Source organism: Dicentrarchus labrax, unplaced genomic scaffold, assembly GCF_905237075.1.
Source record: "Dicentrarchus labrax unplaced genomic scaffold, dlabrax2021, whole genome shotgun sequence".
Taxonomy (NCBI): domain Eukaryota; kingdom Metazoa; phylum Chordata; class Actinopteri; family Moronidae; genus Dicentrarchus; species Dicentrarchus labrax.
In genome coordinates this window covers 4,139,747-4,163,956 of record NW_026136712.1, presented here as the reverse complement: position 1 = coordinate 4,163,956, position 24,210 = coordinate 4,139,747, and the positions used below count along the sequence as shown (strand labels likewise).

The following is a 24,210-nucleotide window of genomic DNA, read 5'->3' as shown; positions in this document are numbered from 1 at the left end:
TTGAAGACACTGAGAATGGACTTCACAGCCAAGTAGGAGACATCTTGTGTCCAGCAGGAAAACAAACAGGAAAACAACATTTGCATATTCATAGATCCTGGAATTATTCTGGAGTAGATGCCTTTTTAAGCATTTTTAAAAATCCTTAAATACATATCCTTTTTTTGTGGAAAAAACATGTCAGACACACATTATAAATAAAAAAGAAAAGAAAAGAAATATCAACCGAGCTTACCACCTTGGCCCTCTGTTGACGGCAGCTGCTTCTTCAGTAAATGGTTTCTCGTCTCCCTCGGCTGTTCAGCGTCTCCATGACCCTGTGTTGCCCTCTGCAGGTGTCCAGGACACTGTCTGTTCTCTGGACCGCTGACCAGGACCTCAGAGCATTTCACAGCATTCATGGCCCACACTTCACTCCCCAGTAGATGACATCTCTCTTCTCGGGTCACCTCGACTCCCCTTTCAAAGAGAACGAGACACAATGAAAAAGCATACTCATCACAGTGAGAGCACTTGACTCTGACTACCACCTCAGTCAGCTGTAGCAGTTTGAGAGCCAACATTAATTGAGTTTGAGCAAGCATGAAAGACACAGCAAACAGTCATTTGAATGTTTGCATTTGAAAAATCCTCCACAGTGCCGGGTGCTGGAGTGAAGCCATGTTAGTGTTTGCAGAATACAGTACGAGTTCCAGATTTTGTATTGTTTCTTTTCAGAGGTCCATCTCAGCTCAGGCAGACGGCAGGACGCGTGTCTGTTTGTTTACAGAGCTGTAAGCCCACTTTCAACCTCATGGATGCATCCCTCCATCAGCCTCCACTATCCTCCGTTGCTGCCAACTTATCAATTTACACAATTTACAAAGAGCAGACTTTCCTACCTCCTGAACAAATATTAAACACATCGACTCTGTGGATTCAGTAGCTTAGAGAGCCCCCACAAGGTGTCGATGTGAAAAATGAGCCTCTTACTCAGATCCCAGACAAGCCAAGTCTTCTGTGCAGCCTGTCTCCATACACTACATCACCTCCTGAGGCCTGCACCATAGGGCACCACAAACATACATTACTGTTTTCTTTAATAAGCTCTGTTTGGAGAGCCGCTCAAATACTTACAGGACAATAAAACTCTCATAAATGGATGCAACGCCTTATAAAAATTGCACATTTTCAAAAAGGCTCCTTCAGTAGGTGAGGATACTGTCAATCTTTGCAGCTAAAATTTTTTTTATTTTGGGATGAAACAGCATAGATTTATATTTTAGAATATAAAAAAATGTGCTGAGGGCATCCCAGGTCAGTAAAGATCCCAGCAAATCTGCTACCAGTGCAAAGCAAATGAGAATCAAGGTTAAGAACTCAGTCATATTTTCTTCAGCCAAACATACAGAGGCTTTTCAGTTACATTACAGATCTGCAGAACACAGCTGTGTAAAAGCCAGGCTAGAACAAAAGAGCAAAAACCATATTGTAAGTCTGTTTACATTACATATGCACAATTTGAAATACTAATTTACCTTAACCAAGTGGTTGTAGTTGCCTGAACTTCATCAAACTCTAATCATGTGGATAATATACAGAGCACAAGTGAACATTTTGCAGATCTGCAAACAAATGTTGCTAGTGACCCAACTTCATACAATATAACTCTGAGGAGACATTGTTGGTCAGAATCTCTGTATTTCATTACAGAATGTTGTTGTAGCTTGAGAGAAGCTTAATTTACTATTGATAGATAACTTCCTAAACAGCATGCTGATGTAGCAAAGCAACCAATGATAACTGTGACTACTGGTCTCTACAAATCTTCAGTTATACCTAAAAGTTTAACATTTAGGAGGATCTATTGGCAAAAATGGAATATAATAATAATATATGTTTTATCTACAAAACTACACTCCGTTGATCGCCTTCTGTGGAGTCTGCCATGTCAGTAGTAATCTGAAACTTCACAGGCAGTTTTTCCTTTTAAACAAACAAGTTATGTTAAACATTCAAAATCCAATGTGTGTATCCTTGAGGCCGAACTAACCTGTTATGTGCCTTTCATTTTTCCTTAAACAGTTGCAAAGATAATTTACAAAGATGAAAAAATGGATACAAACTGATAAATTGATCACACGTGGCAAAATCAATCACTCCCAGTTTGCTGTCAGCAGCCACCATACAGGCCAAAAGCTTAAGCCAGTCAGGTCCACAGGGATTAAACTGGGCAGTGCAGCAATGGTGGCGAAAGCCAGAACAGCATTACATATACTCATTACTTTTGCTTTTAAAGAATAATGTGTAATTAATAACAATTTTAAACTTACTTGCCCAGCACTGGTCATCTGTGAATTCACAAATGACTTTGACCACACTTACCACTAGGTCCGGTATATTGTGAAAGCCACCAAGGTCACTTCAAAATTTAATTTCCTGTCAATCATGTGGACCAGGCTCAGACACAGAAAGACAGTAACAGGTATGGAAGTTGAAAAAGAGATGGAAAGAGACATTTATTCACTTTGGAGGGGTGAATGGACCACCATGTTTACCTCATCCAATATGCTATATTGTACATACTGGACTGCAAATGGGAAGTGGTTGACAAAACAGTACCATTAATGTCCACTATAAAAAAGTCAATGCATTTCTCAGTGCATGGCTAACAGACGTATCTCAACCTGTAAACCTGAGCCAAAGTTTCCTCGTCCCTTCTTTGCCCTGGCTCCACTCACTTCCCAGCAAGCCAAAATGTTATGGCCCAACAGCAGCACTAAATCTGATGACTCATGATAAATGATACACTAGAATCTGCCCAACTGATCTGATTCCACACGCCAAAAACTAGCCCCAGTGTTGCTAACTCGAGGTGATTTTCAGTCCACCAAAATAACCGAATCTGGCAGCCATATGTAGGCCAAAGGCGGCCCAGACTCAGCATGCTACCTGGGTATCTGCCCATATTCGTAATGTCTGGCTCCATTAACTGCCGAGATGGTGGTAAACCCAAAACCCCAAACTAGGATTCAAAACTTCCTTTCAGAAATCTATGGGTGACTCCCCTGTTTCTCTACAGTCAATGGTAAAAACCAATAGAAGTCGAGTATGCAGTATGTGTCCACAAAACCGAGCAGATTTAGAAACAACCAGAGGGCGTGTTATCACCTGAAAGCCCTCAAGGACGCCCTAGCAGTTTTCTGGGATCCGACTCGACTCTTCTAGGAAACAATACTGAAGACACTGCATCTACTCAGGCCATATCTTGACACACAGATTACATGTCCTCTGCTTGAAGGAACAAGAAAGGGGTTGCACGCTATACTGTACATAAACGTCAGCCGGGAAAACAATAACAAACCTGTGCATTTACTTCAGAAACAATACAACAGTTACAGTGAATCATAGTCTGTTAAAAGGCAGGAGGAGACTGGGACTCCTCCGTGAAGCATCAGGGGGAACCTCTCTAATGAAGCCTTAACTGATGGGCCTGGCTTAAAAGCCCACCCAGAGCCCACCCAGAGACAGATAGGACCCACTCTGATAATTTATACCACAGTGACAACCCCGACTGGGAATAGGTTGAGAAAACACTGCCTCATAGACAAAGAGAAGACAACAATGACGCCCTAGTTCAACTTGATGTTTCGTATTAGCTCATGCTATGATACGTTATCGGCAAATCTGCTGCTTTTACGACACAAGATTGACTCAAGAAAAATGCCCATTTACTGAAACTCTTGAAGGGAAAAGTGTGGATGAAAAAAGAGAAAAGGAAAACAAGACAGTCTTCAAAAGAACCAGGTTATAGTCTGATGCTATCTGAGGCTGTGTTGAGTGAATAGTGGCCTGTATCTCTGTGTCAACACAATAAGAGCCAAGACACGTGGCACATGGAGCTCCATCAAGATGAGCTGATAGGAGGTTCCACTTAACGGTAGTCCTCTTATCGATTGCCTCAGCCGGGCCAAACGCTTGTTGTATTATCAGCCCTTCTGTCTAATGACTCACGGATTAAGGAGTGACTGGAAGGGTAGGCAGTCACTCGCCTCTGGATGTTTATGACCCCTCCTATATCTCCTGTATGGTCGGATGTTAATCTTTATTACCTGGCGGTGTCTAAGTTATTGGTCCCAGAACTTGCTTGTGTGATGTCACACTTTAAAGATGCCATGGTGTAGATTTTGTCAGCTATGTAGTGGCATGAGATCAAAATGTATGCTGAGACACTGGAACTTTTCCATTAAGTGTTTCGTTGAAGCCTAAAATCATTTTTTGCTGAAAGATCAGTGTCAGGCTTTAGTGTTTGTTTTGACTTGTGTACTTACTTGGTTAAAATCTATAATACCAAAAGGAAGAAATTTAAGTTTTATTTATAAATAAAGTACAAAAGATATGTTAACATATCTTAAAAGAGAAAGTAAACTATGACTCGGCGAACCGGTCACCAAAATTCAAATTCTATTACGTGCTTCCCCAAAGGCAAACTGAAGACAAAGATCACACGGTGTTTTGTTTTACAAACGCAAATAAGAAGCCCTTTGTATTTCGCACCATTGACTAGCTTCCTCTCCATAGCAGTGGCAGGTGAGCTCATGGGTATTGTAGTACTTAGAGTTGTCAGCCATACTAACTGACAAAATGTGATTTCTTAGAAATCTGTATGGTTGTTACATTATTCAGTAGAGTCCCGTGTTTCTATTTCAGGTAACAATGAGAATATCGTTTAAACAAAACTTGGAACAATAGCCCCTCCCACTTCCCAGTTCTTTTGGTGCAATATCTATGTGGGTGGGCACCAAAACTGTTTCACAATATCACCTCAATTCCAATGAACACAGACATTTCACCACCTTGGGGCTCAATGTGACCCATTGCTTCCCTGATCTGAGCAGTCTCTACGTTACTCCTTACATCACTGCAGGTTGTGATTTGAATCCCGGGGTGACATAATGAGCCTAATAATAACCAGACCCAGGAAAGAGAGATGGCGAAAAATAGCTAGACCCTCCATTAGCTGCCATTAACTTAGCATTTCAGTAGGCACAGGAGTAGGTATTCGCGGTGACGTAAGCTAGGTTAACTAGCTACGCTTTTTCAAAGCGAGTTTGCCACTTTGAGGCCAACATGTTTGAACATTTCCACTTCCTGAGTGGAATGTAAGCTTAGTAGCACGATGGATCCCCCAAGAGCTGATTGTAACATATGGAAAGGCTTCTTAAATTGCAATACCAACATTATGTGGGCTTGTTGAAAAATGGGGAAAAAAACATCTGAAGTACAGACAAAAATAAAGCAAAAAGTACTTCTGGCACCATACAGCACTGAGGTTATCTCATCTCATTCATTTGACAATGACATAGTTAGTAAAAATATACAGGAACTACTTTTAAATTATATGAACACTACTAGTAGTCTACTTCCTATTATAGTATACTTATGCACTAACAATGTCATTAAACAATTTCTTGTGGCATTCATGAGCAGTTTTACTGTAATCGAGCTTTTGTTTTATTTAACTTGGAGTAAAAGCACAGATTGCAGTATTTCATGGTGAATTATAATACACTTTCTATTTCTAGTTTTTATGTTTTGAGCCAAAGATTCACACATTTAGCCTTTACTGCATCTTCTCATCTGTCCTGGTCGTCTTTCATTGATAAATTATTCATTCGAGTGGTCACATCTGGTATGTTTTCTTTCCTTTTGTCTCTTTCCTGCTTCTCTCACACTCTCCGGGGCTTGTAGGCGACCACCAGCCGAGCTAAAGCTGAGCCAAATTTACGGGAGGCTTTCATGGCCTGTAATATTTAGGTTGGGATTAGTCCAGGATTTCCAACTGATGATTGTGAATTTATGTTGCAATCAATATGGGGGATCCTCCAGCTGAGCTCATTATGATAATTCCTCTTTGAGCTCTGATTAATAACATTTGTTTTGCACATTTTGATGGGAGCACCATAATTGGCTGGTTCTAGCTAAGCTAAAGTGCTGCTATAATACAGGTCCACTTGTTTATGACTTCCACCAAAAGTTTAACTGACCAACACTCTTTACTGGAATGCTTTTATCTTAAAGGCTTTTCTCCAAGACTGAACTCTACCTCACACCATTATCAGGCCAAATGGTAATCTCCAATAATTTCAGCATCCAATACTGTACAGTGCATCCTCATGTCTCATGCTGCTTTAATCCAGCAGCATGATAATACTTAGCAGAGTGGAATGTGAGCCTGTATCTGTGATGGGTGACAAACTGTATTCGAATGAGACAATGTGCCTCTCAACAGGCCAGAGGTATGCTTTTATCCTCCTGTGAATGTAGCAAAAATTGAAGTAAGCAGCCAACATGTTGGGTCTATGGTTTGTGTAATGCTGTGCTCTAACCTGGGCCTTTACTCACACCGCTGTTGAAACAGGTGGTGTTTCGGGATTTGTTTGAAACTAAATAGACTTGCGAATAATGAAAAGGAATCAGCTCTATGTACATGGCGCTTCACTTTAGACAAGTTGTTATTAAATGATTTTTTAACAGAGGATTTGGCAAGATTTAGAACTTTTGCCATTCTATAATAAACAATGGCATGGTCATAATGAAAATATTTACTTAATTCTCCAAAGTGACTTATGGCAACTTTGGCCACTAAACAGAGTGTCATGAGTGTTATGGCGTCAGGTGCCACAGTCTGTATAAATACTGCCTGTACACTTGTTTATAGGAAAACCCCCATCTGGCTTCAGCCAACACAGTCAGACACACTGGTGACCCCTAGGATTTTTCAAATGGAAAATATAACAGAACTGTTTGCTAAGCGGGGGGATAGCTGTACGGCAGTCAACTGTCAAGTGACAGACAAGACAACGTTGTAAAAGACTGCAGGCTCCACATCCCCGAGCCCAGCCCTTTCTCAACCTGTAAACACAGAGCCTGGGCTTTTGAAGAACTTTCCAAAAAAGCCCAGTGGCCTTTTTTCATCCCCCATTTACGGGATTTATAAACTATGACAGTGTTATAGTGCTGTGCAAACTTTGGAGTTCAAGTAGGTAATAAATGACGGAATTACCAGAAATATACAAAAGAATACACCAAAGACATGGAAGGAAAAAATAAAAATCAGCGCATCAGCGATCCTTAAGAATGTAAACAAAACAATAAGACATGAGGATAAAATGGCGTTCACTATCGCCGCACCTTTTCAGGCTCAGCTCATTCTGGGATTTATTATAGAACATGGGATTATTAAGCTTATTCATTTGAAACTGCATTAAACAAGCCTAACATTTTTTGTTACTTTTACCTATTTTATGACCAATGTGGTTTAGTCTAGAAGGCCCCTAAAAGCAGCGGGTGACAGTTGATGCATACACAGAGCTGCTGTAAGTTATGGCAGATAGAGCGTTGGAGAAAGTTCAAAGGTCAGATGTTTCAAATAAACAAGGGAGGGCTACAATAACTGTTTTTGCTGCACATTGTGAAAGAATGGCAACATGAAAGGGTAGTGTAGGTTTGGTGTAGAGAAACGTCTTTGTCACAGCTTCTAGTGTGAATAGTTTGAATTAATCAATGGAGGGATATGGCAGCACAACTGTGCCAATATTGTACAGTAAAATGAGGAATCACTGTTTTGTTGATTTTTTAATCTGGAAAATGTAACTGCAAGTATTTCACTGTTTTATGGCAAAGGATCTTGTTTACTCTAACACAAGAACTTTTAGTGCACGCTAATACAAAATCTAGGCAATAATCATACTAAACTGCTCTTTTTTAAAACTTATGGGTATGTTTTAGTGAAGCCTTGGCAGGAACCACAGTATTGCAACATCATAGTTTGGGTGAATAACTTTATGGTACTGTTTAGCCAATTATGATGCTCAGTAAGGTTAATTTGGAATCTGTGATTTAAAAAAAGAAATTCCATAAAACAGGTACAGTTTAAAAATATTGCTCAATTTATGTATCTACTTACAACAATTATCTCTTTGCACCTTCTGAGTCTAACTCAGTCTTATAAGTCAATGTTGTGCACTTTACAAGTAAGTCTCAAGTCTTTGCTAAATTTTGCCAAATGAAAAACAAAGAAAAGACTAGTTTCAATCTGCAGGGGTTGACTACAATAACTGTAATGCATCATTTTTCATTATGTTGAGAAGCTGAGAGCTGCTTCCACTGTTAAAGTATATGCTTACGGCAGCTTTGAACATCAGTGGCCTCAAAATATCAGTCAACAACAATGACTTGTAATGTAAAAAAAAAAAAAAAATTCTTTGTATTTTTTAGTAGTTATTGGTAAAATTTGTGCTTGGTGTAGTTTCCATTACATCAGCCCCAAGTCATAGCGAAAGTTAACTGGTGCTAAATCTGAACGTTTTAAGCAGTTATTACACAGGAATCACATGCACACATCATGCCTTCTTGTGTACTGGGTTGGAGGACAAAGTTTTTGCATTAAGCTCTAAAGTTTTAAATTTCCTTTTGTCTCTTAATGTGAAGAATTGTCTACATCAGATGCCAGAAAAATATTTGTGCAAACCACTGTAAAGATTCATAAAGGAATTTAGTGTAATCAACTAATCTTTTCTCATTAACTTAATAACACCTAAACATTTTATTTATTTCAAGTTAATTCAACTTGAAGAACTGTAGTTTATATTTTCAGACCACTTTAGTCTCTAATACATTTTAAGATAAGTCATAGTTGTTTGTTTTCACAATTTTATAAACATTGCATACCACAATGAAGTTTAGTATTGAATTCTCTTACACTTAAAATTGTTAAATTCTAAATTTTTGAGAGCAGGTTCACATATTGTCTTTGTGTCAATGCGGGAACATAGTTGCTGAACAGGAGCAACTGCAGTGTTAAGTTCTTTGCGTGAAATGAAGAACTGACTCTTCAGACTGAGAAAACGTAAAAGCAAATAAACTTTGTAAGTGTGACCGAACAGTTGTTGGTTCAACTTAATATCTCAAGTTCAGTTAACTTAACTCAATTGGTTTTATGAGTGTATTATCCAACGTCAGATTCAGATCAACTCACATTTGTAAGGCAGCAAATGAACTTACATTTTGAAGTTGAACCAACTGAAATGTATTTACAGTGTATCTGCAGGGTCTCACTTGGATGTATATTTCTTTGTTGCAGTGCTACTTTGAGATAGAGACAGATAATTTGTGTTTATTTTGACCTAAAAATCTTGTGTAGTGTGGCTCCAACACGTCTTCCAAACTTCTGTCAAATGGCTGCAGTAAGTGTGTGAATTCAGTGATTAGTATGAGAGGGTAAGTGAGGAGCTGCAGTCAGGCCGACATGTGTCTACTCTTGTCAATGCAGCTGGGCTTCTAGTATTCCCCTCCTTCAAACTGTTTAGCTTGACGGCCTTTATCCACATCAATCACACGAGGAATCGAGCCACGGGCATTTCATCAACACTTTTCACAGTAAAAACAGTGGAAGATGTCCCAGACCCACTTACGCACACATTCAACAGGAATGAACTGGAATGGTGTGCAGTAGCAGGGGCTTGCGTCGTGTCTTGTCTGGTCGCACATGCCAAGAGAGATTAAGATATTCCAGGGAAGAGGATCCGTTAATATTTTACAGTTCACCAGACGTGTCCAGAGTGTTATGAAAAACATGCTTTCTATGAATCCATCAACTTCCAATCCTGCCCAGCCCTCAGAACTCACCAAATACTTCAAAGGCAGCGGCACGTGGTGGATGAGGAAATATTACTTCAACATTAAGAGCCCTAAGCAGATTCCCCCATGTCACTCCCACCCTGATGCCAAAAGATGTTACAGCACCCAGCTGAGCTGCAGAGAGAGGTCCCTAAAGAGGTCAAAGGTCTAATGTACCAAATATGAATACTGGAATTCCCACATGCACACCAAGACACAAAAACAGACATGCAGAGAGTTAAATGGTCTGTGTTTGAAATGTTTTGTCACAGCCACAGCGCAATGTGCATGATTTGCAACTCTGTGTTCACCCAGTGCGCATCAGGGCTCATCCTGTACGTCATCCACTACACATGTTGAGAGAAGATTTATAACCTAACTATGTGCGAGTTTAAACATTTTATTGCCACCGTAACAAATAGCAGCAACTGAAAGTATGATTAGAATTCATCACATTCTTTGTTATTCTCAATCTAAGAGATATGTCAAGATGGAACCACAAGATTAAAAATGCAGAGAATGGATACTGTAAAAGCACAGGGAGGAGAAATGACCATGACCTCCTTTGAACTGGGCTAAAACTGATCCAACTCACAGGAACACAGAGGACCAATTTAAAGAACTTTGGGTTCTTTTGTAGGGAATAAACACATGAAAGAAGTAATGTTTCTTGGCCACACAGTGCTAATTTTCAAGGTAACAGAGTTATCACCCGGAAACTAGAATCTGTTATCAATGAAATACACCGTCCGATTCATATGGTGGTCTGCTGTCTGCCAGTGATGAACTGATATGTCATGCACAATGAATAATTCAACATGAAATAAATATTCAGCCAAATTTCTTAAAGTCCAGAGTGTAAGGGGGTGTAAGGGGGTGGGAGGGGTGCTCACTGGGGTAAGGTTGTTGTGATGGTCCCTAGTGAACTCTATTATGATGGGCCCAAGTTACCATATATTGTAGGGTCTTATCACATGAAACTTGACATTGGACAACATCAATATACATCAATGCAAGAATTGCAAAAATACCAAAGAAAATAAGAAATTATTCATTTAATTGAATAGGTTTTTTTTTGGATAGATTTTATCGTTTATGTAGAATAAGCATATCATTTTGTTATATTATATATTGTTATTTCACCAAAACAAAAAGATGGGTTTGCCTTTTCCAGGGCACATATAGCAAATGGCACCAAGTTTAGTTTAACATGAGGTCTTCGTTGACTACAGTGTATTTCCTAGGGGGAAATGAGGGGCCCGCTTTCTATAAGGGCGGCCACCCCAACCGCACCATCTGAAAAGTCTATATATACGGCCCTGGGGGTGCTGCTGCCATAGATATAGAAATATAGACACCGCATTCTCAATTCGAGGTGCATCTGCAAGGTCACCATATTGGGGAGATCAAGATCTGCTAGTTAACAATACTGAGAGATCCAGAACCAATTTTCATGAAATGTGGTTGTTATAAACGTGAGAAGTTGAACCTGATACTGGCTACTTTCTGTAATTAATTCAGTTACTGGGGGCTGATCTAATCAGTTCAATGCCCAAAATCAGTCAAGAGTCAGTGCTTGGAAAACTGCTTCAGGCATATGCAGCATGTGGATGTACAAACTAGTCAGAGCAGCTCTTTGGCCAAATACCGAATGAAAACAATAAATACATGTGCAGTAGTGCGTGTGAGGTGGTGCATAAAGTATCAACACATAACAGGAAACTGACAAGAAAGATTGTGGGGAAAATATAGAAATCTACATTTTTGGAGAAACTGACAAAAGTTAAAATTCTAAATAATTTACATTTGATGTTGCCCATTCATAGATCAGAGCCTGCATGCGATTCAGGAAGTCAATTTATTAGCATAGCCAATGAAACATATTCAGATTTTGAACTTTTGGGCAGATAAAAAGCATTTTGAAGATGTCACTTTGGGCTCTGGACAATTAGGATGGACATCTTCCACAATTTCTATGGACTGAACAAATGGGAAATAGTAAACAGTAGATTGCTTGATAATTAATGTTGTTAGTTGCAACCAAAGAAAAAAGCTGGACCTAGGGCAAATTGTGGAAGAATTTGTGATACACAAAGCTCACAGAATGCCGATCAAAAACGTTGAATGTGATGACCCACTCACTGATGGGCTGCAACCCTCTCTCCAGAAGAGAACACACAATCAGTGCTGTGTGTGGGCACAATGCAGTGGGCAAAACTTGTGCAAGCTCTCTCTTTTATGTGTATGCATTTGTGCGCTGCACCTGCTTCGTTTTTTTTTATTTCATCTGTGTTGACTGCCTTTGTGATGTTTCTGTAAGTCTGTATATTTCTAAGTGGCAGTCTGTTGTATGAATAGGTTGCAAAGAACACAGGAATTACAACCTGTTTTGAACATGAGGGCTGTGTGGTGTGATTCGTATCAGTGTCCTGTGTGATGTTCTGAGATTAGTCAGTATTATTTTGACACATCATACACATTTTTATATACAGTAGCAGGTTGTCAGCCCTGCAAGAAATAATCAATCAGCTTTGATTATTTATTTATCTATTCATTTATTTCGAGTGACTTGTTGTGAGCTGGTGACATTCACAGCAGTCTGTCAACACTCGACCTATCCTGCAATAACCTATCTGACATCACTGCTCCGGGCCCAGCAGCCTCCGTGCTGCTGAACAGGCTCCCTGCTGGCATCATGAATAATGGCCTGTGTGTTTAACTTGCTCAATACAAAGAAGCCATGTAATCTAAATACATAAGGTAATATAAATACAAAGGAACCGTATAATCTAACACACCGTGGTTGCGGACTCCGACCGTGTGTGTGTGTGACTGTGACATTTTGGCTGTGCCTCCCGCTCCGTCTCTGGTTGGGTAGGCTGGCACTCTCTGTGTTTAAAAAGCTCCCGGAAAGTTTACAGAGAGTGTACTTCTGCTGGGCTTTGTGTGACAAGCTTTAACGCACCATACCCATCAGCAGCAAAACAGCCGCAGACCTCCCTGGAATCCACTCTGCCACTTTCCATTCAAGCATTTCCATGCATTCCCCAGCTTCCTTTAGTGTCCTGTCTCAAAAAACCTGTGTTGACAATTCATACTGGCTTTGTTTGTCAGGCTGCAAGCTAAGAGGCTACTGTGTGTTTACCTTGCTTTTGTCCTGCCATGTGTCACCATGTAGAATAGGCCTATTCCAAGCTGGAAAAGAAGATACAATTTCCAATGCAACAGTAAAGTCAGACCTCTGTTACAAAAGAAAAGGCTGCCAGTCACTCACTGACCATTCTGAAAAGCAATGTCCCCTGGCTATGCCAATAAACATGTATCGCTCTCAATGCACTGCTTACAAAACCAGTTATTTTAAACCAGTTATCTGGGGTCCCTGGTAGCTCACCTGGTAGAGCGCACACCCCATGGACCAAGACCATGTATCAGTCCTTGCCGCAGCAGCCCAGGTCCGTTTTCAGCCCCTTTGCTGCATGTCATCCCCTATCTCTCTCCCCCCTTTCCTGTCTTTCTTCAGCTGTCTCTATAAAATGAATTTGTAGGCAAACAAAAACAATTCTCCAGCATCTCAAATTTATATGACTGTAACTGTAACTTGCTGCAACCAGTGGCTTCCATTCATTTTTATGTGACATTAAACAATTGGTTCAGCCTGGAGCACCTTGGATGCTGCAGGCCACACAGTTGCAACCTTCGCTAGTTCGATTCCAGCCTGGCGACCTACATATCAATACCCCTCTCTCTTCTGTCTCTGTTCCTCCATGTACATTAACGGCAAAATTTCCACCCCAAAAATAATCTTAAAATGTAATAATATGATATCTCGACCTCACAATTGGAGTGAATGAAATTTCAAGTGCGGTACTTTTTAATGCATTTGGAAAATCCTTTCCCTGTTCCTCTGGATAATCAACAGACCTCTGTCATGCTTTGAGCACTATAAGAAACATTTCATACACCATCATTTTACTGGGGTCACTGCAGAAATATCAGGGACAGATATCACGAAACCTTGACAAATCAAGCCAAAACTATCTGCACTAAATACCACTAGAGGTAAGTGAGAAGATGTGTTTTTTTTTATGTTATTTGAGTGAACTCATTAAAGTAAAACATACTATAACTTTTATTCATTTGACACGGAAACAAATGGATCCCTATAGGAAAAACACAAAGGTCTATAACAAACAGCATGCTTTTGAAAAGGATCAACACCAACAGCACTGCATCATTTGTACTAAATTGGTAAGACGTGGGAAACGCAGGTATGGTGCTTAATTTCTCTTTTCTATCAATATACTGTAAGCTAGCTCTGTGTCTGTTCTTATGCATTTCATCTGCTTCGGGTGGTGCCAATGTGGGAAAAAAAATAGAAGATCTATGTTTTTTTAATTGATGAGGTAAGTAAGCAATTTTAGTTTCCTATGACACTTGGCATAGGACAGTGGTTATCAGACCGACAGTGGACACTGAGTGGGCGGTATGGGTCTCCCCAGTGAAAGGAGGAATAGAATATTTCAACTTCTATCACATTTTTTGGACACTGGAACATCAAGGGAAGAAATAAGGTTAAGTAATTGTTATTTTTTGACTATTAAGTATTTATAATCCTGAAACCTAAAAATACTTACTTTACTCAGTGGGGGTCAGTGGTCTACGGTGCATCTATTGTGGGGTCACTGACATGAAAAGGTTTGGGAACCCCTGACATTGGACATACCTCTTGTAAGAAATTCAATACAACCTTAAAATGTCCTAAAAGTACTATATATACCTTTAAAGCTTATTTCAGCCAAACAGGAAGATTTGGATTTGAGTACTTCCACAGAAGCATATTTTAAAATATACATACAACCTAAAGTGTGTTTGTTGTATTATATTGTTCTGTATAACTAAAGAGTGATACTGTGTTAATACAGTGTTGCTTGTAACTCTCAAGCTTTAGTTTTTATCTCTTTCAGCTAATATTTTAAGAAAATGCAACTACTAGCCAAAAACATCTCAACTGTCATATTCCAAGACACAGGATATTTCATTTAACATTTGTGTTACTTCAGGAATGATAATAACAAGATTTTGGTATTTAAATAAAGTTTTTTGTGTCCATGAGAACTGCTTACTTCATTTGAAGTAAATGTGATCGATGTTTTGTTTGTGTTTGGACATGGAATAGCCTAAACATGCCCCACATGCACTCTGTGACCGGAGTGAGCAGGCGTAGCAGAATGAGAGAAGATAGCACATCATCGATCTGTTATTTTAACTCATCACAAATATTGCTAATAATAACGTGTCTCCATGATGTCAGTTCTAGGAAGCCACATGCCTCTGAAACAATATTTACATTATACTAGGTGCTTGGGAGTAGTCAAAAGGTATTCTGGGTAATGCTGGCAGTAGCATTGAAGGGAAAGCAGCCAAAATATCACCTGACTGCACTGAGATTTGGGTTACCACTTAAAAACATCCATATTTCATGTATTTCATAAAACGCTCATACACTCCTGGATTATGTAATCACCATTTATAGTGCACACACACACACGCACATGGAAACACAGACTGTTTTAACACTTATACTAGAGCCTTAACATTTAACTCTGTTGTCCTCCTTAAACTTGAATTTGTTGTTGTGAAGAACTGCTACATTTCGACTGATGGGGGGTGAAGTATTACAAGTGCAGCTCATATACTACCTTTGCTTTGAGTATGGAAAGACATGAAAAACCTTGAAATCCCAGACATAATGTAAACGTCTGCTTAATGTCAAATGTAGTCTATAACATAGACACTTCACTAAATGTGAATTTCTTAGTGACACCCTTATAACAACAATGGTAGCAGCTGATGGTTTATGAGCATGGAGGTTTCCCTCTTTCGTGACAATTTTCTAAATCCATCTAGCCGCAGTAATATGAAATGTCATTCTGACCTTGGTGCTTTCATTCAATCACCTCTACAACATGAAACGCGTGTCGTGCAGATTCCTCGAGGCACTATGTGCTGATGTAACGCTCTTTTGAAATACATTTAGTCGAGAAAACAAACTGAAGTGGTCCAGGAAACGGCAGCGGTGGGGTGACAGTAATTATGAGTGGCAGCAAACACACTTGCAGCCTACTTAGGTCCCCCCCCATTGTTAAGACCCGACTCCAATGTGAGCTCCAGAATGAGACCTGGCAACTCCACTGGCGCTCACCAGCCATTACCTCACTGCTTTTACATTGCTCTCAGAAGTCCTCTCCAAGACAATCTAATTTCCCCACAAATGTTCTTTCTGAGGTCGCTGTACTAATGGTTGACCTCTATTCATTTTGGGAACGTCTCTGAAATATGCCATGCTTAAATGAAATTTGAGCATTGTACAAATATTGCAAAAGAACACTGAAAGGATCACTGTTACACTGGCTACATGCATCTGTAAAATCTACTTGTGATATTTTAGGATTAATATATTAGCAAAAATAAAAGATTCCACACTGTAGTTTACAGTGAGTTTTGAAAATCTGCAAGATTACAGCACAAAGGGAGGTCACTTAATGACACAGTATAGGGAGAGACACCTTTCGTCCAGTAGAAATGGAATACAATGACAAAAACAAATGTCATTTCAAAGATTCTGGTTAAGTAAAACCTGGGTTTTATTTTAGTAGTTTTTGCCATCATTTCTAGCAATTATGATAATATCTTTCGTCCCAGAGTAACAGCTGTAATCTGGGAACATGATGACAGTTAGACAGGGCATGAAAATAAGCAGTCAGATGATCTGACATTTTGCAAACATGCTGACAGTTCAGCTGGATTATCAACCAGGGAAAGTCAAAAGTGAGCACCAAAGCTAAGCACCTGTTTATGGCCCCCATGGCCACTGGAGGACCCCCAACAGCACTGGAAATGTCTCACAAGAAAGTGACTACCTCACTGACACACCACAGTATGTCAGACTGCACAGTTGCTTGTCAGCCATGGTGACGAGCAGCACTGGCACACCCCAAGGAACTGTACTGTCACCATTTCTGTTCACCCTTTACACCTCAGATTTCTGTTCCAACTCCCAACTCCCAGCCTCAAGCCTCAAAGCGGTTTGGAGGCTTGTTTGTACCATCAGCCATCAGACTCCACAACACCACAGCACCCAGTACCTCCAACCCCCGCAGACTTAGACTGGTTTAAACTCCAACCTACAACACACAAACGTTTTGTACAACTATTCATATTTAACTTCTATATGTACAGTTTAGTTTTAGTCAAGCTGTTCAAATATTTGCACACGACTCTTACTTGAATATTGCGTAGTGTATATACTTTCATTTATAGTCTTATATTTTCTATTACATTTTGTAATATTTTATTTTGTGTTATCTTGTTGTACCTCCACTTCTGTACTCTTTCTTTTGCACTACATTGCCGCTGTGTCAATTTGGAATTTCTCCTAAGGGGGATCAATAAAGGAACATCTTATCTTATCTTAAACATTATTTTGTGATATATTACATTATGTCATTGGTAATGACACAAAAAAAATATTGCACAAAGACCTTATGTTAACGGGTTGGTCATCTAATAATACTGGTTTAATCAATCTGTCAGAGCTGTGTCACATGCATGCACACTGGTATTGAAATTAACTGCAGTTTGATACAAGCACAGTCATGTCAGGCTAATGTTAGGTTACAATCCTCTCCACTGTGATGATGGAAGAAGCAGCAAAATAGTAAAGGGACATATATTCTGGAGCAGAGCAAAAAAAAAAAAAAAACAGATGAGGAAAAAAAGTTATGTTTCCATAACTAAATACAACTGTGGATTTAAGATTGGGGTTATTTAGGGGTGTTTAATCAAACGTTAACTTTCCTAAGATAAAATATGCTAGCTAGGCTTTTTTAGGTTCACTCGTTACCAGCTTTTAGCAGCTAGATCAAAGTTCAGTTCACAGTTTTGAATTTTTAAGTTCACAGTCCAAAAAAATGACAAATTCTTGCTTATTTCTTCTATTTAAAAAAATAAAAATAAATAGCTGGTTTACAGAATGTTGTGAGTCTGACTCTGGTGGCAGCAGTGATGTTTTCCTTCATAAGAAAAGGGCCACTGCCTATAAAAGTAAACTTTTTCCTAAAAACATGCACCTACAGACAATTAATAAAAGGGGGGAACGTCAAGTGAAGCTGCCTCACTTATTCAAAAGGAATGATACAGTCTATTGCATCCACAAAGCCTAAACAACAGAGGGACAGTAGGATGAGGTCAGTCGGTGCACTACTGAAACAGCATAAAGAAAAGCCCTGAGCACTGTAACAACATGGTGAAATTGAAGAATTTTGCACTCCATCTTTCAAAGGGCCCGCTTGGAGGCAGAAAAGAATTGCTGGAGAGATGTTCTCACATGCTTAATTAGTATTATTCAGTCCTTGGCAGGAAGGAATCTGGCACTCAGAGGATCTGTTGATACATTACATCAGGACAATGGGAACTTTCTAAGAGAAGTGGAACTGAAAGCTAAATATGATTCTTTTTTTTTGAGCTCACATGAGATGAATCGAGAGCAGAGAACAGCATATCACATATTTGGGGAAAACAATCCAAAATGAGCTGATAAACTGTGTCAGTGACAAAATACTGCACAAAATGGTGGCAGTCAAATCAAAGATTCTAAATATTATGCCATAATACTGGATTGCACCCCAGATGTTAGTCACCAAGAACAGACGTCTGTTGTCGTGCGCACTGTAAGTCTTGGCAAAACACCATAGATAAGGAACTACTTGGGATTTCTCATTCTTCCTCAATCTACTGGTCTAGGCTTGTCCACACTAATTCTTAACAGGCTTGAAGAATTGAACATCCCTTTCCAGGACTGTAGGGGACAAGCTTATAACAACGGTGCAAACATGAGGGGCATGTGGAATTTAATGGTTTGGATGCTGTCCTTTTTGGAAACTTGGAGGAAACTGACACACTCTTCTCAGATTCTCCTCAAAGGTGGGTCATCATATAGAAGCCTGTAGACATCACTGTCAAGTCCTGGAGTGAAATGTGATAGGAGAGCTGGGCTAACAGTGTTGAGCCTTTAACCTTCTCCCTGAACAAATCTTCTCTCAGCTTGTCTGCTTGGTAGAGTAATGACTCCACTGGGAAAACTGAGGACCACTCTCTTGCTTTCAAATTTGCTGCTGTATGACATTATCTCCAAAATTAACATGACAAGCAAGTTCCCTTAATCAACCAATATGCAGCTGGAAACACAACACAACAAAAAAATATCAGTTAAAAATCAGCTACAAGACAACTGGTTTTAAGGATGCACAGAGATTTGCGAAGCCATCAGATCTCTCTTACAGTAAAGCCAGGAACCTCCGATTCTAAGGACATAGTGGAATATTGAGGTAAGGCAGTAATATAATTCTGCTTAGGGCAGAAGGGCAAAAAGGCCATCCCATAAAGGCTTGTGAGTGCACCCGAAAGCCCTCACTGCAAAGGAAAATTGTTTGTGAGCACAAGTATGGCAAGTATGATAGGTCAAAGTGGAAGTCAGTCTGCAAACTGAGATGAATGTTCCCAATGGACAGTCTGGATAATAATCGTACAGATTACATTTATTTTCCCTCTTCCAAAGTTTGACTAAACTGGGGATTTGTTCTGACTACTCGTGTTTCTTGCCACGTTCAACTTACTAAAAGCAACGTTGCAATGAAAAGATGGACAAACTATTAAAATGAGGCCAAAGTTGTGCAAATACTAATGGTTTAATGGTTGTAGCAAAGATAAAAGGAAGTTTGCCATTCAATGTGGAAAGGTAACAAAAATGAATATGCTCAATAAGTGTATATTTAAGTGCAAATGAATATGCTTATAGACACAAAGAACATAAAACAGGGCTTCCTCAGGCAGCATCCAAAGTGATATTTGACATTAAGTTTAATTCATGTAAATATATCCAGTCACAATCACTACCTAGATGCTAGCATATATATATATGCTTAGCGGATGCATACACAGCTTTCATATCCACTTTGATAATGGCATGTTAAATTGTGCTATCTAATAGCTAAGCAGCACTGATTTTGGCGGTGTTGTACTGTAGAAGTCACTGGGGAGAATCTTTTTAGCTCAACTAGCTCAATAGGTATAATATCTGAATTTGACAATGATGAATTAATGTATCCCCATATGTAGTTGGAAACATTAGTTAGCGTGACAGCCTGTGCTACGACACTGCATTTTATGACAAAGTGTCCCATTCCACTGTGACTTTTTATCATGAGTGGAGCGGCAGACACAGAGCACAAGAGATACACACCGGCACATTCCTCCCCCCAAACATTTGAACGTGACACGCTGCAGGAGCGCCTCGCCCTGACGCGACTCTATGTAGCTGCTTGACGGGGGCCATGTGTGTATTTTCGCCAAATGTCCTTTTTTTCCACAAGGTTATGAATAGATGTATATCTAGGTCTGGTTCCTGGAACGCAGCATGTCTTTTAGATCTGAGCATGGAAAGCTAAAAGGAGACTAGCAAGGTGCTGTTCTTGTTTAATAGGTGTCACATCAGCTTCAAAACAGACAGCCAAGAGGGTTTTTTTCCTATGTTGAGGCTCCAGATCAATGTAGCCTGTGTACTTTCACTGTTTTATAAGAGCACAGACTGTAAGAGAAACATGTAGACAGCGTCTGAGTGTATGAGGTGCCTGGCTGTTTAGTATTTAGTGCATGCCTTCACATATCCAAATAGTTCAAAATACAAACCTCATAGACTGCATCACTTTGTTATATTTATTCAAGAGGAAATAATTCTGCATCTCTGAGTGTTTAGAGAGATCTAACGCAGATAAGTGCAGTAGGAATTTCTAATGAATGATGTCATCTAAATTGAAGCCTGCTGTTTCAATTGTATGTTGCTAATATAATAAATAGCTGTACTTTGGACAAAGAGCTTGAAAAATATCTATTTGTGATGAGTGCAGATACGTGAGGACTAATATGGTGATTGTTTTTTGTCTAATTGGCAAGGCTCAAAGATTCGCAAACTGTAAAATATGTGCTTCTTTCCCTCTGTTGTTTTACGCTGTGTGCTTTAGAAATGTCCAACTATCTCGCCAAAAGACTGTAGATAGTTGTGCAGCAGTGATAGCGTCCTGATGAGGACAGCCATCCCAGAAAATAGTACTCGTTTCTGGGCATTGAAGTTGCAGGGTGTGAAGTCAGACCTGATTTCACGAAAGAAACCCATAAAAACAAAGGAGGGCCTGACTCGCTGTCACACATGTTTAATGAGCTCTTTCTATTTGGAAAATAAAAGAAGGGTTCTGACGCGTGTAACATCTTATCTTCCCTGCTATTTTCCTTTGTGATTTCTGTTGTGTTTCCAAGACAAGCAAAGCCAGCGCCAGCGGAATTTGATGCAGCTTGGATGGACCCTCTTGGGAAGCAGCACCCAAAAAAGCCCTCCGAGCCATGAGGTGGTAGGAGTTTGGCCTGTGATACAAGGGAGGGGGAGACGAGGGAGAAAATGAGGGGAGAGAAGAGAAGAACGAGAGGGAGGAAAGGACGAGACAAGAGCTATCAGATGAAGTGGTGAAATTAATGGAGAGCTGTTATCTGGGCGTACGGAGTCGTGATGAGATGTGGTGATGATATTTAGGATGTGAGAAAGAAATTTGAAAAAGCAACCACAGCTCCGTGATTGGAGTCTGACAGCAGATGAGAAATTACAATCATTTACAAAGGAGGAATGTGTCTGAGACTATAACATTTTGAGAATCAGGTCAAGAATTTCTTTTCATAAAAACAGATTGAAAGTAGTGTCTAAAATATGATGTGCTTTTTAATTATTTGTCCCAGTTAGTGAGCTGTATTTGTGCCATACACATAAAGTGTCCAGTCCAGATGGATTTATAAGCTACAAAAAAGACAAGACATAACTCCTTACATATAACATTACACTGCGAACAAAGAACTCTGTGTCCCAAGCTCCACAAATAAAATCCACCACAAGAAAGTACCCCCCCTGAAACACAACTCCATTTTTTTTATAGTATTAGGCAAAATTATAGCCTTTAAATCACAAGCAATGAAACATGAAATGGACTTTGCTTTCAATCACATGACAAAAAGGCCTTTTCTCTTTAGGGAGACCATTCAAAGAGTATTCCACCAAGTTAGCATTGTCGGACTCAAGAGGGGCAGAAAAAAAGAGATCCAAATCGATGCAGCAGAACCAGAGATATCATCTTTTTTATCCTACGCATTCTTCTGGCCAAAACCCGGCCGGCGCCTGCATAACCCACAATGATAAAAGGTCTTTTGAGTCTTCAGCCCCAACTGATGATGACACAAGTGACATCACTTGAGGACTTAACACAGCTCCCCCTGGGTTTAAGGCTTTATACAACGTTTTTCACCAAACAGACTTTAATGTGTAAAATGAATGGAATCCCCCTTTAAATTTGCCTGTTCATATAGCTAATGGTGATGCATCCGAATGTAACAATTTGTAACTCCTAAAGTTAATAGCCTGTAGTTTCACAGCAGTAAACTGGTGGTAATCCCATATAGATATTTACACTGGTCCATAAAGCCACACTGTGTGTGTGTTGATGCTGATGATGTGGAGTGTTGTCAATATTCTGCCCACTCTGTTCAGCTTTCACGACTGCAGATACACCTGTGACAGACCCCTGTTATCTGGACAGTCATTATAATATTAGGTCAAATCTAGTAAAGTCTACGGAAAGAAGCTGCAACTGAACATATGCTACTATATAATATGTTAAATAAAAAATAATGAATATTGGGAAGTTCACGGTATCTTAAGCTCACTGTAACTTTTAAATTCAAACAGATATGTTCTAATATAGATATGTATGCAGGGCTTGAAATGATAGACTAAGTGACCTTTTTCTTTTCTTTTTTTCAGTGTTTCCCAACTACATTAAGTAATCAAACACATCTCCTGCCACCTTAATGACAGAGACATATAACAACAACAACAATAATAATAACAATGATAAATACATTTCACTTTTAGGCTAATTGTTATTTTATGTATACAAACGGAAATAGAGGTGAAAGAATTAGTCTTTACAACCTCAGGTAAATATGATGAACTGTGATGAGGTTCTTAATATCAGTAGTTGCTTTGGCTGGTATAAAGAAGTTCAAGGATTCAGGATTAAAACAAACAAACAGGACAATACAAGAGTTTAAAAAGACAGTGGAACACACATCACAGTGTGTTGGGATCGAGGGGAAAAGTGAAGTGCATTACAGAAAAGCATTACTGCTGTACTCTGTTTCTATCTGTTGAACAGGCTAAAGGGAACAATTGAAAGCTTATGTCTATCTGTTACCTTAAAACAAGTCTCTGAGTGGAGATCTGCAACTCTGTGTGTAGTGGATGGCAGACATCAAGAAGGATGGCCTGGGCTTTCTGCAGGGTTGATTTCTTGAATATGAAGAGTGATTTTACTTTTCATACTAAGCCCATGCAGGTAATCCTTTTTGTTTTAGTCTTGTTGCCATTAACTGTGAACATATTGCTGTACCACTAGAACTAGAGGCCAACAAGTTACATTAGGTTTGTTTATTTGCTAGAGCACTGTTGATTCTCTGCAGGCTCTTGTTGATTCAGATGCAGATAACACTGCTGGGGAGTCCAATAATGATGTGCATATGAACAGTTCTGAAGAAATCCAAAACTTTGTCTGTTCAGTAGTGGTGAATCAGTTTTTAATCTTTATACTGTTTATTACTCACATGTGCATTACTACTGCTGCACTTTTTCCTTTCTGTTAAAGTTCATAAGTTTAAACATTAAAGGGTTAAATAAAGGTCATTATTTTTGATAATTATATTATAATCTGATTATGTTGTAATCAGTGTTACTTACAAATATGACACACAAAAACACAAGAAAATAGACAAATGAATATTGCCTGGAAAGATCATATAACACCGGTCTTATTGGAATAAGTTAAATCTAAGCTTTCCTGCTGGATTTAGCCCATCTGAAGCCACTGGGCATATTAAGCCACACTAAGCACTTCTCTCTGTGTGTGTGTGTGTGCGTGTGTGTGTGTGTGTGCGTGTGTGTGTGTGTGTGTGTGTGTGTGTGTGTGTGTCATGTGAAGGCCCTCTGTGTTTACAGGACCAGTGAGCAGCGATCCACAGCATAACCATGGATACTGGTGCGGGGTCATATGGGTGCTGCACATTCACCAGCAGGAAACAAACACTGGGGTGTCACGCTGAAACCTCCGCTTTCTAATTGGCTGCTAATTAGCAAACGAGTCTGACCTGCTGGTTCTTATTCTCCTGTCAAGGGCTGAGACGTTTTCATAGCCGCGCCACTTGAAACTAACTCAAATATCCTCAAAATGTGCTAAATTTAGCAGACTGCGGGGGAATATATGAATACTACACTTTTACAGCAACATAAACAGACAAAAAATATGTTTAGAGTTCTAAGCTTTGTATGTAAGGCTGCAGAATATTTCAAAGTGAATAATATCCCGTTTGGAACACAGCACAACTTCATTATTCTAAATAATG

The 24,210-nt window shown here is 39.5% G+C and overlaps 2 protein-coding genes across 8 annotated transcripts in view; one reads left to right on the top strand and one right to left on the bottom strand.

The window, feature by feature from the left end:
• dnah9 (dynein, axonemal, heavy chain 9) overlaps nucleotides 1-24,210 on the top strand; it is a 332,930-nt gene that overhangs the window by 68,987 nt on the left and 239,733 nt on the right. The window lies entirely within an intron of this gene.
• Nucleotides 1-24,210, bottom strand: part of myocd (myocardin) — a 121,510-nt gene that overhangs the window by 58,859 nt on the left and 38,441 nt on the right. For 6 of the 7 annotated variants that reach the window (XM_051416752.1, XM_051416753.1, XM_051416755.1 and 3 more), the window contains exon 3: nucleotides 236-459. In XM_051416752.1, the coding sequence (XP_051272712.1) occupies nucleotides 236-401 (166 nt within the window). In that variant the 5' untranslated portion in view covers nucleotides 402-459. The remainder of the gene's footprint in view (nucleotides 1-235; nucleotides 460-24,210) is intronic. The other variant, XM_051416759.1, reaches the window with a different exon arrangement.